Source organism: Zootoca vivipara, chromosome 3 (genome assembly GCF_965207765.1).
Source record: "Zootoca vivipara chromosome 3, rZooViv2.hap1.1, whole genome shotgun sequence".
Classification (NCBI taxonomy): domain Eukaryota; kingdom Metazoa; phylum Chordata; class Lepidosauria; order Squamata; family Lacertidae; genus Zootoca; species Zootoca vivipara.
The window spans coordinates 26,432,447-26,446,555 of NC_142586.1; the positions used below are offsets into that span (position 1 = coordinate 26,432,447).

At 40.2% G+C, this 14,109-nt stretch overlaps 1 protein-coding gene across 3 annotated transcripts in view; it reads right to left on the reverse strand.

The window, feature by feature from the left end:
* The window catches only part of MBOAT2 (membrane bound glycerophospholipid O-acyltransferase 2), a 61,893-nt gene that overhangs the window by 3,526 nt on the left and 44,258 nt on the right, over positions 1-14,109 (reverse strand). For all 3 annotated transcript variants that reach the window (XM_035109881.3, XM_088665711.1, XM_088665710.1), the window contains 4 exons: positions 5,600-5,792; positions 4,109-4,212; positions 2,481-2,545; positions 1,994-2,126 (listed from right to left, as the gene is read on the reverse strand). In XM_035109881.3, the coding sequence (XP_034965772.3) occupies positions 1,994-2,126; positions 2,481-2,545; positions 4,109-4,212; positions 5,600-5,792 (495 nt within the window). The remainder of the gene's footprint in view (positions 1-1,993; positions 2,127-2,480; positions 2,546-4,108; positions 4,213-5,599; positions 5,793-14,109) is intronic.

Here is a 14,109-nt window from a genome sequence, read left to right on the forward strand (position 1 = left end):
TAAGTGTTTTCATAACATTGAGAGTTGTAGTGTGGCCCCTGCTAGGTGATATATATATATATATATATATATATATATATATATATATATATATATATATATATATACACACACACACACATATATATACATATACATATATATACATATATATACATACATACACACACAGTGGTACCTTGGTTTACAACCATAATCCGTTCTGGAGGTCCGGTTGTAAACCAAAACAGGTTGTAACCCAAGGCGCGCTTTCGCCAATGGGGCCTCCAAAAAAAATGGGTTGTAATCCAAAAAAAGGGGCACGCACTGCTGGGTTTGACGTGGTTGTAATCCAAAACTGTTGTAATCCAAAAAAAGGGGCACGCACTGCCGGGTTTGACGTGGTTGTAATCCAAAACAGTTGTAATCCAAAACAGTTGCAAACCAAGGTACCACTGTGTCTGTATTAAAATGACATTACATTGACTTTGTCGCCTTCCCGTTTTCTAATATTATTGTTTGCGTTCTAGTAAAATCCTTCTATTTTTATTAGGATTGAATCATATAGGATGTGATGAATCTTCTAGGTTTTCTGCTCTAGCTGCCAATAGCAGGGTGGGACGGCGGTGCTCGCTTGACCTCAAGTCACCAGCATCACTGCCGCATGCCTGCATGGAGAGGGTGAAAGCAGAGGGCGTGGCCATGCAAAATGCACCAGTGGAGCCAATCCAGCACTGCTGCAGACATGTTCCACAGCACTGACCTCACCCCTCCTCCCCTCTATCCCAGTATGCAGTAAGTGACATGGGTGACCAGATGTCAGGTGAGTGCCACCGCCCCACCCCTAGCTAGCTGTAATAAATTTCCAGATCAGTTCTTGGCCTCTATCTGGAATAGGTAAAAACAGTGCATTTGTCTGCTTATTACTCTCTCTTGCTGGGCACAGACATTCAAATTTCTTCACCTACCACCTCCTCAGTTTCCCATTGTTATAAGCAAAAATCTTCCTTCCTTGTTCTGCTGCGAGAGGGGAAGGACCCTGTTGCAACAGCAAAAATAAAGGCTTTGCTTCTCAAAATTCTCTGGTTGGCCTCTGTTATATTCTCTGACCGATGGAGAACCCAATAAGGGCAGATTTTTGCTTATAACACCATCTTCCTGCACTATGCTCCCAGCTTCACACAGGGCATCTCTGGCTTTGACTCTGGGTGTTTTTAATTTATGGAAGAGCTGTTCTTATTAAGTGACCCACTGTGATTGCTTATGACTTGGAAACCCTCTGGTACTTTTATTGCCAGTTTCCCAAAGCTCCTATTCCTAGTCCTTTCAGGACTAATTACATTCCCAAAACCAAGCCTGACAAGACTGCCCACTTAGAGTTACACTAGATGTTAATTTAAATGTGTTCCCTTCATGGAGAAGCAGTAGCTCGGGATCACAGTTTGTGGGGAGAAAGGGTTAAATGTCCCTTTCCTGTCTGCCAGGGTTCCAATCCTGATTACCACCATCTCCCAGCAGAGGGGTTGACAAGATGTTGAATGCATTAAATGCATCAATGTCATGTGCAGTTGCTGATAAAGACATACATTCTAGCTGACCTTTGTCAAATAAATTGTTCCAAACATTACTCCTGGTGACTGTTCTATCATTAAACAAGGTGAGGCAACTATTTGGATCTTCAACCTTTGATGCCAAAGAGGCTCAAGGTCATCCTGAATTAGTCATTCATTGATGCTTTTCCTCTACAATGATGGAAACAGAGTAATAATTTCCATGTTCTGCCACTTCAAGTTTGAAGAAGGACCACACAATTATTCACTTATATTACTCAGACACTGGTGCTTTGGTTGGTTAATTCAGTCAAAAATATGCAAGTGGACTACAAAACGCCTTTTTTTAAAAAAGCAGATATTTTCCTCCCTCCTACAAATTTAAGGTTTTTAATGTAAAGGTTAAAGAGCCGCATTGAATTCGCACAATTCTTTGGCAAGAGCAGAGAGGCAGCGGTACTTACAGTTCGTGCTGCCATTGTCATTAGTACTCCTGTTAAGAATGTTAAATAATATCCTGGATATACCCCATGCCAAATGGCTGACAAGATAAAGGTTTGTATTGTTGGACTGAAGGAGGCCCGTTCATAACATACTCTAAAAATCCAAGGAAAAATACAACATTTATTAAGAACAGGAGGAAGTGAAGCTCAGCCCCCCCCCCCAAAAAAAAGCCTAGCAGAAATAACTTAATGTATTTATCATTGGCAGTTTTGAACTTAGAAGGGGCTCTGTTCACTGAGTCCCAGCCCCCAATGAACACACAAATCATCTGATAAAATGACTGCTTATCTTAGGAGACAAGGTTTTACTCAAAGGCCACCCATTTTCTCCTGCATTCGCCAAGGCCAGCAAACAATGTGTCCTGGTACTCTTGGCATCTTAGGAATGTCATAACATGACTCTTTTTCTGACAGTTTTGTAAGGAAAAAAAAAAATAACAGATAGTACCTTTTCAGCCAAAGACCTGTCTGGATATTCCAGTTATCAAGAAACATCTTGAAACTTGTTGAGAACTGTAAAATTAACACACCGTTATTGTATTTCTGTAAAGCACAGGTAATCATTATGTCATTACTTAGGGTTTAAAAGAGATCATATTATTATGAAATAAGGTAAGGTAAAAAGGTAAAGGACCCCGGGACTGTTAAGTCCAGTCAAAGGCGATTATGGGGTTGCGGTGCTCATCTCTCTTTCAGGCCGAGTGAGTCAGTGTTAGTCCACATACAGCTTTCTGGGTCATGTGGCCACCATGACTAAACCACTTCTGGTGCAACTGGACACCATGACAGAAACCAGAGCACACGGAAACACTGTTCACCTTCCTGCCGCAGTGGTACCTATTTATCTACTTGCACTGGCATGCTTTCGAACTGCTAGGTGGGCAGGAGCTGGGACAGAGCAATGAGAGCTCATCCCGTCGCAGGGATTTGAATTGCTAACCTTCTGATTGGCAAGCCCTAGGCTCCGTGGTTTAGACCACAGCACCACCCGCTTCCCTTATGCAGTATGTATTGATATGTATTATCAATTGCCGCAGGATGTGGAAGGGTTTGTCTCAAGGTTTGTCTAGGCCAGGCATAGGCAACCTTGGCTCTCCAGATGTTTTGGAACTACAACTCCCATGATCCCTGACCTTGTTAGCTAGGGATCATGGGAGTTGTAGTTCCAAAACATCTGGAGAGCCAAGGTTGCCTATGCCTGGTCTAGGCATATTTAGGCTATGCCTCTCTTATAATGCCACTGGGCAAACAATTTAAAAGAGTTTTGCAAGTGCTGCCCGTCACACACTCACACACACAATTTAGGCATGATCAGCAGTGGATATTCCTTGTGTCACTCTTGCCTGAGGATAGAAACTGCTGAATATTGCAGCAACTGTTACCCTCCAAGAGCTTAACTCAAGAAAGTGGCTTGGGGTCCTGCCATTTGAGAAGGAGCCAAACATGTACAGCTGGCCCCTCAAAATTAAAACATTCTCTTCTTTCAGCCTTGACCCTCTACAACAAAATTCTGTTCAAGAAACAGAATTCTGAAAGTCCAGTAATGAGGATTCTAAATTGAAAACCTGGAAATGTTGGCCGGGGCTGAACTTTTCACTATATATATAGGCACCTAAAAAGTGGCAGAAGTTCCATCACTTGTTTCCTTCTCTTTGGTGTGCTCCATTCAAAGCAATGGACTGGCACCATCTACTACGTAGAATAGGAAGACTTCCTCTACATCAGCAATGTGCCTTTTCTTCACATGGGAAGAAAGGAGGCGATTCAGCTTCTTCTCTTTTCATAAAGGGAGAATGCAAGTCCTCATTTCTAGTAGAGGAAATGGAACATAAGAAGGAGACAGCAGGAGCAAGATGGCTAGTAACCCAACAGGAGGAATGTGACAAAGCTGCTCATTTTAGCAACCTGAATGCTAGTCTCCATAATTGATTTTAATGCACCAGTGGCAACTGGAATTCTTCCATTCCCGTCTCATGCTATATTTATCTAATCACTAAAGTTATACCAGAAAAGGCCCGATACAAATCCAACTTTCAACATTTTCCATTAACATTTTCTGAAGATCCATATACCAACCTCTATATGAAGAATTCTTAGATTTGAAATTGAATCCCAGTGCGAGAGTCCACTTTTATCATATCCTCTAAATCCAAACCCAGCAGCATTATTAATTGCATCTGCTGCAAAGAAAGAAGGGAATAATTTGCAAGAAGCTTAAAAATCATATAAAATGAGATTTACATTTTGGCTTCTTTCACGTTTTAGGTTTTAAATGTCTACTTAGAAGCTTTTGTAACACCGGTCACAACTTTCAATGAAAAGCCAAGTCCCCGACAAGGCTGGTTTGACCAGATGGATGACGCAAGACATCCAAAACACTTTTCAAAGTTGCAATAAAAGAAGTTTCAGTCAAATGAGAAGGGAAAAGGTAATAAAGAATTTTCTCTGCCAGTCTGAAGCCTGAGAAGACTGCATTACTGCTCTCATTTCATGCACACGCCTAACTACCGTGTTTCTCATATTATAAGACATGTCTTATATTTATTTTTTCCTCAAAAAAACACACTATGGCTTATTTTCAAGGGATGTCTTATTTTTTCCCTCCTCCTCCTGCCGCGGCCGGGATTGCTGCTGCGCCTATCACTATGTCTTATTTTCGGGGTATGGCTTATATTCCTCGAATGCTTAGAAATCCTGCTATGGCTTATTTTATGGGTATGTCTTAAAATATGAGAAACAGGGTAATAAAGTATGGACTTCTTGGTATAATGTGGGCTTTGGTGATAATTTAATGTTACAAGTGTATTGTGCTTTTGTAGTCACACTAAAATGTTAATCATATGCTTCAGATGCAACGGAAATGAGAGAAAATCTTACTTATTTCTTTTTGCTTAATAGCCAAACATAAATGAACTATTCCTCAATACAAACACCTAAAGGAAAGAAAAATGTGTCACTTTACATCTTCTGCCACCACAAATGTGGTATACTTTCTACAACTGTAGTGACAACAGCTCCCATAACCATCAACCATAACCATTATTAGCCATCAATCACAGCTATCAAACTTTGTTATGCTTCTCACCCCTACTGGCTCTCTTGTCATAATATACAGCACTATCAAAAGCAAATAAGTCTCTCTTTTCCTCCCTCATTAGCATAAATAAAACTTTTCCTTCAGAATTATAATCTATTGCTATATTCTAAATGACTAAATGCAAAGTTAACATAAACCCTCCCAACTTTATAGCTGACATGCAACATTTTAAAGCTGCAATCCAGTTGAAGTAAATTGCTAACGGCTAGCAAATCATTTCATTTGTTTCTTATGAAAGCCCAGTTTTATATATGAATGGCTTTTTTATTACTTTTCTAAACCTCTTTCAGATTTATTTCAATCTAAGCACTACAGAAATATTGTTAAATAAGGTCCTCCTACTTCCTTGCAAACGAATCCATAGTTCTTTCACCACCCACAGGAGGGCAGTGTCTCAAATATATTCTGCAAACTATACAACATGACACAGCTTGGCGGGAGAACATTCTTTTTTTAAAAAGTCTACTTACCCAACGTCCACGCAAAGTAGTATTTAGGTCTGGCAGCCATAAGAGACAGGTACAAGTAGATAACCCTTGTAGGTATTGAAGCTGTTGCTTGGAAATGTTCATCGATGTTGTACTCTACAGGCAAAGTTTTGCTAACAGTCATATGAAACAACAAGGATAGTCCACACACTATGAGTTTCTGCGCCACAGCTGTCTGAAACATGCAAGATGTAAGACTTTGTGAGCATCTTTCAAAAACGAAACTTGCAAGCAATGCATCTTACAGTATAGAAGGTGCATTATCTTTTTGGTGGGGGGAAGGGGGCAGGGTCGACAAAACTCTTACAGTATTGTCTTTGCTTGCCCGAAAGAATAAAAACAAACATTAGAGCCTAAACATGGCCTGACTTACTTTCCTAGTAGAAACTGGGATCCCTTTAAACTATGAAGTGGGGTTTAAACAAAGAGATTCTCACACCCATTGGGAAAACACTTCCAACAGGTAGTGAGCACTTCCTCATTAGAGATGCTATCAACCAGCCGTGGACTGAACCATGTACACAGTAAGGTTGCTTTTCGTCTAAATGCTCTAGACTATAGGAGCCAACTCCTGGGGGCCGAGGTCCCTTTGCCTCCCCCAACAGAATATTTGAGGGGGATGCCACCCCAGTTGCCATTCAAATGGTGTGTGCCTGCCACGTCATGTGATTGATCATGCAGGGCGGGGCTTACCTGGGCCCCCCAGTATTTTATTCAAGTTGGCACCCCTGCTTGAGGCTTACTGGAGTGCACCGTCTCTTCATTCGTAGGCACTAGCCTCTTCAGAATTTCTGGAAGCAACAAATTTCCTTGCAGGGAAGCGCAAATCCGCAACTGAGATTGGATGGCTTGTGTACTGGGATGCTTTCCCTACGTGCCCAGTTTTAACTTAGTGATGTTATGAGTTTGGAATGTGATGCTTCTCCATTCAGTGGAGTTTTGGCCCTTTTAAAAGTCGTGCTTTTAAAAGTGCTATTGCATAGCTCTCAAAAGGAGCCGCGTTACACCCAGTCAAACCATTGCTCCATCTAGCACAGTATCACCTACCCGGGATTTCAAGCAGAGGGCATTCCCATCCCTTCCTGAGAGATGCAAAGGACCAAAGCTGGGATCTCCTGCTCATAAAAGCACCCACTTGCACTGAGCTACATCCCTTTCCCATATTTCTGATATTTTACTCTGGGTTGCATGTGTTGTTGTTGTTTGTTGTTTCCATTTTGCAAGCTGCTCTAGTTACCTTCTGCACAGAAGAAGAGCAGGATATAAATATCCAGAAACAAGCAAATCAGAACAGTTGCAGCGCTACAACTAAAGAAGCAGGTTTCCTTTATTTCTGCTTTTTCATCATGGCAGGACAGAGTTGGCAGAGGGAGCACTCATGTGTTAGGCAGATGCTGGCTTGTCCAAGCAGGATGATGCCTCAGGGCACAAACTGGACAAAATTGGACTAGACTGACCACATGTACATTCCATCCCCATGAAACAGATTCAGTTCTTCCTTGCAAGCTGGTTTTCAAATGTCAGGGTCTCTTAAAATATAGTGCCAATATTTTTGAAAAGTTCTCTCCCTACCAGGACATATCCAAATGTATCTGGGTGTTTTTTTTGTTAATACATGGTAAATAGGCAAATAAATATCTGAAGGGGATCCAAGTGTATGAGACTAATATCTTCTCACACAATCAAGCCAAAAAAGGGGGGGCATTAAGAGGAAAATTCAGCATGCAATAACAATTGTATACTAAACAGTTGAGTTGCATGTAATCTAAGAAGATTAATATATTAGGAATCAAATAAAAAGAGAGAAAGGGGTAACCAAAACTTGCTACTCAATGCCATCTAATCTGATCTCGTACCAAGACTTGAAAAGTGAAAATTACACCGTTCTAAGAATAAAAGAGGGTGAAAGAGGAGAGCGCAAAATATGGTCTGAAGCTCAACATCAAAAAAACCAAGATCATGGCCACTGGTCCCATCACCTCCTGGCAAATAGAAGGGGAAGAAATGGAGGCAGTGAGAGATTTTACTTTCTTGGGCTCCTTGATCACTGCAGATGGTGACAGCAGTCACGAAATTAAAAGACACCTGCTTCTTGGGAGAAAAGCAATGACAAACCTAGACAGCATCTTAAAAAGCAGAGACATCACCTTGCCAACAAAGGTCCGTATAGTTAAAGCTATGGTTTCCCCAGTCGTGATGTATGGAAGTGAGAGCTGGACCATAAAGAAGGCTGATCAACGAGGAATTGATGCTTTTGAATTATGGTGCTGGAGGAGACTCTTGAGAGTCCCATGGACTGCAAGAAGATCAAACCTATCCATTCTGAAGGAAATCAGCCCTGAGTGCTCACTGGAAGGACAGATCCTGAAGCTGAGGCTCCAATACTTTGGCCACCTCATGAGAAGAGAAGAATCCTTGGAAAAGACCCTGATGTTGGGAAAGATTGAGGGCACAAGGAGAAGGGGACGACAGAGGACGAGATGGTTGGACAGTGTTCTCGAAGACACCAACATGAGTCTGACCAAACTGCGGGAGGCAGTGGAAGACAGGAGTGCCTGGCGTGCTATGGTCCATGGGGTCACGAAGAGTCGGACACGACTAAACAACAACAAAGAATAAAACCTGCTGTGAACAGGTTTGTAGAGGCATGCTACTGAAGTGCAAGAGTGAGTTTAAAAGAAGTAGAACTTCTAAAGCATTAGTGCTACGTATAAAAATGCAGAGTTGTGCTGGTAAAAAAAGGGGTATGTACTTGAAATGACTTCCTGTTAGTTTATGTGCACTGCAACTGTACATTATGTTTACTGAGAAGTAAGCCCTGCTGAGTTGAATTGGACTGACTCTCAGGCAACTGGCTGAAGACATGTGACAACAGAGGGGGCCCTCAAAACAGCGCCCCCCTCCCCACCAGAGAAGAAGGAGTGAGGGAAGATCTACCTCAGTAACAAAGGGGGGGGAGATGGAGATTGGGATTTGCTGACCCAGTGGACCTTGCTGCTTGACCTTGCCTCATGAGTAGGCCAGCCCTACTCAGGTATAGGATTGCAGCTTTCAAACTGCATGAATTTTGTTATTTATGGAGTTACCAAACATCTGTTTCTCAAGGTTCTTTTCTCTGACCAGCTATAAAGTTTTAATTCTGGAAGGTTAAGGAGCTTTCAGCAATCCACGGTTAATTTATCAAGTGGCTTTCATCTGAAAACCAGGAGAGAGAAAAGAAATTTTAAATATTACAATCCACTAATATAAAGTAAAAGAAGAAGTTTGTAATCAGAACTTTTCAAAAAGGGTGCAGAACAGGTTTGAGTGGGGGAGAGGAGGGAAGTCCTACTGCCTGAGTGGACCTCATTCCCATTGTGCATAACTCACTTAGCACTACATTGAATTCTGTCTATAAAATTCTTAAGTGCAACAGCTTTTTCCAGACAGAGAGATCAACAGTCTATTTTGTTAGATTGCTACATTCACTTTTTAATAACGAGGGTAACTTCTGGAGTTAACTTAGAGTTAACTTCTGCAAACAAGGCAAGAAGAGTGTAATCATGTATATTCTTTGGTTTAAACCAAAGTAGTTCCCATAGTTGTTTCTTATGAAATTCCTGTTCAATCTTTCATAATGTATTATCATCCAGAATCTATCACAGTTCTGAAGCTTGATTGTATCTTATTATATTGAGTATTCCCAGTCTTCCATTGTTTATCCTGTGATATAGATTTTCATTAGCTGCTCTACTAGGTTTATTTGGAGCTTATGAATTTCATGATCCTTTTCTGTATTTCAATGAGTTTAGAGCTTTCTATTTTCAAGGATAGTGTTATGAATAAGAACCATAGCTGCCAAGTTATCCCTTTTTTAAAGGGATTTTCCCTTATGCTGAATAGGCTTCCTCGCGAGAAAAGGAAAAACTTGGCAGCTATGATAAGAACAGTATTTTAGGGATGAAGACAATGGATACAGAGACTGTTTTCCCCAATCATGATAGAAGTTTTTCCAAATTGTTTTCAATCTGTGTTATCATGGTCCCAAAACCATTATGCATGTTTTGAGCCAGTAAATAAATACCCCTAACTTCCTCCTTCAGGGAAAGCAAGGAAGGGCCTACAGTAAAATATTACATTGCTGTAATGGATCTAAGAAGTAAACAACCGTGACAAGAAATAACTTGGCCAGGAAACAATCCAAAAGAAAATTCAGTCACTCAAATCACAAGACTTGTGCTCCCTCCAAAATTTCAATCCATTATGACTTTTATTTTTCATATCTGACACTTTAAGGCAGGCACCCCCAAACTTCGGCCCTCCAGATGTTTTGGACTACAATCCCCATCTTCCCCAACCACTGGTCCTGTTAGCTAGGGATCATGGGAGTTGTAGGCCAAAACATCTGGAGGGCCGCAGTTTGGGGATGCCTGCTTTAAGGTCATGTGAAATACAAGAGTCTAACTATCAAAATTTTATATCTATTTGAAACAGAATTTACACACACATGGGGGGGGGAGAGAGAGAGAGAGAGAGAGAGAGAGAGAGAGAGAGAGAGAGAGAGAGAGAGAGAGAGAGAGAGAGAGAGAGAGAGAGAGATTATACTTTAGATCTTAAGATCTGAAAGATGTTTAGCCAAGAGGAGACCTCAAATACCGTAAGTCAATATACTTTGGTACGTACAGAAATCCTTAATGCTGTTTTCTCAGAATAGCCAGTCCTAACTAATCGTAACAATCTGAGCTATTACTATTTATCAAAACTAGAAAATAACTGCCAAATCAACAGATTTTTAAACTACATATAGAAAAAATCCTAGAATTGGAATCATACACTTACTGATGAAAGTAAACTTAGGTACAATGCCTCAGAGAGCTAAATTATTACGGTACTTAGATTTGTCCTCGTTTCTTTAACAGCACTTGTTCCTTAATTCATGTGTTATACAATTTTGAGCTCACATGAAATCAGCCGAAAATTGGAGTAGGTTTTTATTCAATACGGCTTTTTGTTCATTTAACCCATTTTAGAGTGGGGGCCAACTCACTGACATATTTCTCATTTTTCACACACACACACACACACACACACACACACACACACACACATTATCTTAAAGTCAGGCCTTAAAGTGAGAAAGGTTTTTTGTACATTTTAAAATTTGCATTAGTGATATTCAAAAGTGCTTTTAAGAGATGTTTTTAACTCATCAGTTTGTTTGAGTTTTCTATAAGCAATTAAAAATGTTCTAAAAGAGATTTCATTGGGTGAGCAAAGTGACACTCCTTTGCAAACGAAATATGAATTATCAATGTTTTCAAAATACATGGGTGGTTAATTCAGTACCTTTTAGAGCAGAAACTTTCTAAAATAGACTTGATATTATTTTTTTATTTATATACCGAAATAAGCTTCTATGCAAGTTTAGAAACTAGTTGCACTGACATTAATAGATGTAAACATCCATAACTAAATACACAATAAAGCAATCCCATTAAAATTACGATATCCTAGAAACGTTTATCAGATTGTTCATTGTTGTTTTAGATTTATTTAATTGTTGCATGTCATATGCCCTAACGTAAACAAAGATGTATCTCAACACAACCATGTTCAACAGTTTAAATATGAAAAGGAATAAAAACTATGTTACGGGTAGGGGAGGCACTATATACTCAGTATCAGGACCAGCCCAATACATTTTAGCACCTGAGGCAGACCCCAAAGTAGGGTCCCCCTCTCCCCGCCACACAAGAAGGAGTGAAGATCTACATCAGGAACAAGGGGGAAATAAAGATCAACATCGGGATCTGCAGCCCCATGTGGATCCTGCCGCCTGAGACACTCGCCACACCTTGTCTCATGAGTGGGGCTGGCCCTGCTCACTTTGAACAATTAATCAAAACAGCTTTTTAGTGTCTATCCATATATTAATTACAAGAATGTCTGGTGATTCTGCAATGTCCTGCAAATGGGTCATTATTGCAAGATGCTGGTCTCTCTTTTTCGTTAAGTCAAAATACTTAATTGTGTCGGTGTGGTGAAGAAGCATAGAGTGCTGGGATTGGATATTCATTTCGTTTTGGCTACTTGCTCGGCTTATCAGGGCCCGTTGGGCAAGTCACCATTTCAGCCTCCGTTACAAAGCTGCTGCTGCTGATGATGATGATCAAGTTTGTCATACAATGTCACTTCAGTAAGACAACCCTGTATAATGACCCTGAAACCAATACTTGCTTTATTGCTTATATTTTCCATTGTGTTACTGTTTCACTGAATGTTTAATTTGTTTAAACTTTGCTGTAAGCCACCCTAAAACTTGTTATAGGGTGTCCTATAAATGCTCAAAAGAAAGATATGATAGCAATCATCTCAGGGCCGATGATGGGCAGTTAGCAATGATTCATGACAGGGCCTTCTCACTGGCAAGTCCCCTGCTTGTGGAATGTCTTCCTTGGTAAGGCGCCATCTTTCTCTCTCATTAATGCCCAGGAGAAATTTTTTAAAACCCTCCTATTTACCTAGTCATATGACGACTGAAAAATACTGTTCCTGGGAACCTTGAAAATATTAGTTGTGAAGGTATGTGGCTACTTTAAAATGCTTTTAGATGTTCTTAATTTTCTAAATAGATATAGATATGTATAGAGATACAGGTTCGTCCAGCCTCTTCCCATGAGGCTGGGTGGAGTTCAGAAGCTTTGGCTACCATTTTGGTTTAGCCACAGATTGCTGCAGAACTGCTCTTAAAATTGGATAGCTTAAACACACCTGTTTCAGAAAATAGGGTCTAAAGTTGGCTTGTTTGAAACTTGCATGATTAACTAGCGTTTGTCAAGTTTGGGTGGCATAACTAAATTGTGATTAACTAAAAGCAGAAGCACACAAAACTATGAGGGGCTAGACATGCTAACATCTAGCTAAACCACAGCTTAGTGTGATGTCAAAATGCAGCCAATGGCTTGCCAAAGGGCATTCCATTAATTCATGACTGAGATTTAAAGCTGTGGTTTCCTTACCCATAACTCACAACCACGGCCTGAAGGGACAAGATACAACAACGCTGCCAAAGCTAATCAGGTTTGGATCTGGCTGGTTTCTAGATGGAAAACATGTATACTGCCTTCCGCAGAATATGTATTCATGAAATATATCCATGGGCTATACATGAAATAAAAATTTGAAAATCCAATTATATTATACCATACCACTCTCCACTTTGCTACACTCACTCCACATAAATGGGCACTCACAAAATTATGAAACGTTCTGAGCGCTGGAAAGCATTGTAGAAATTATTGCTTTATGTGTTAACTCTGTATCTGATGCCTAAGATTCAATGTCCCATTGGGAAAGATAGCAACTAATCTCAGTGGATGTTAAAGCGGGTCCTAGGTGGTTAAAACTTTATTTTAAGACACCTGTTTGCAGTGGAGCTCATTTTGATGCTTGCTTGGCAGCTTCACAAAATATAATTAGTTCAGCAAAGCTTGTGGTATTTGGGACTGCTGCACAAGGAGTTACGCACACACTGAGGCAATTAACAAGGGGTTAAATAGCTAAAAATATTACTAAGAAGCCATAAGCAAAGGGGATGTGTTCCACAAGAACATGGGAGTTTAAGGGTAGCTAATAGCTATAAGAAAAAGAAACTTACGAAGATAGACATTAATTTCAGACAGTTGACACCAGTTTGAGCACCAACAAATGATAGCTTGTAAAAAGGCACAATAGGAGGGAGATATGAGGTAAATCACTTGAGAATGTTGACTATATTCAGTTAACATGCAATTAGCACAGTAGAAAGTTACATTAAGCTCATATCATGCGCCTAACAAAGTTAGCAGAAGGAGAAGGGACCGTCGTTAATTTGATGCTACAGAAATAAAACTCAAACGAGAAAGGAAGCTTATTAGATTAGGGGAAAGAGAGTTCTTTCATCTAGAGCTTCCCATTTGCTGATCCTCATTACGCAAGAAAGCTAAACTTAATCTAATGATGCATTCTTATTCTTAAAAATAAAATAAAAAATCAGTACGAAAACTCAGCCAAAATCCCCTACTTAGATAAGCATTTCAGCAAGATGGCAAACTGAAGGGCAACTCTTTTATTAAGTAAGCAAGTTGAGCTAGCAACCTGATACAGCAAACGCAGCAGGGGGCAAAGAGTTGTACGATCCACGTTATTTCCCAAGAAGCACACAATACTCACTGGTGTTACAAAATGCAGCCAAATTTCTCTTTTAACGCCAGTTGGGAAGTATAAAATATCAAGAGCAAACATAAGATTCCCTTAAAAGTAATGTCAGAAAGCTAGTGCAGCGTAAGTAACTAAAAATGTCAAGCATGTGAGCAATACAGCTAAAGATAACTTACCTGTACTGTGAGATTGGCTGAGATTTTGAAGGTAGAGTTCTTTATAAAGCCTCAATTATAGACCCTGCGCTTGACCAACACTTGGGAGTTTTCTAGCAAGTTTATACAGTAAAAAGGCAAAGGGCCATCTCTTTGTCA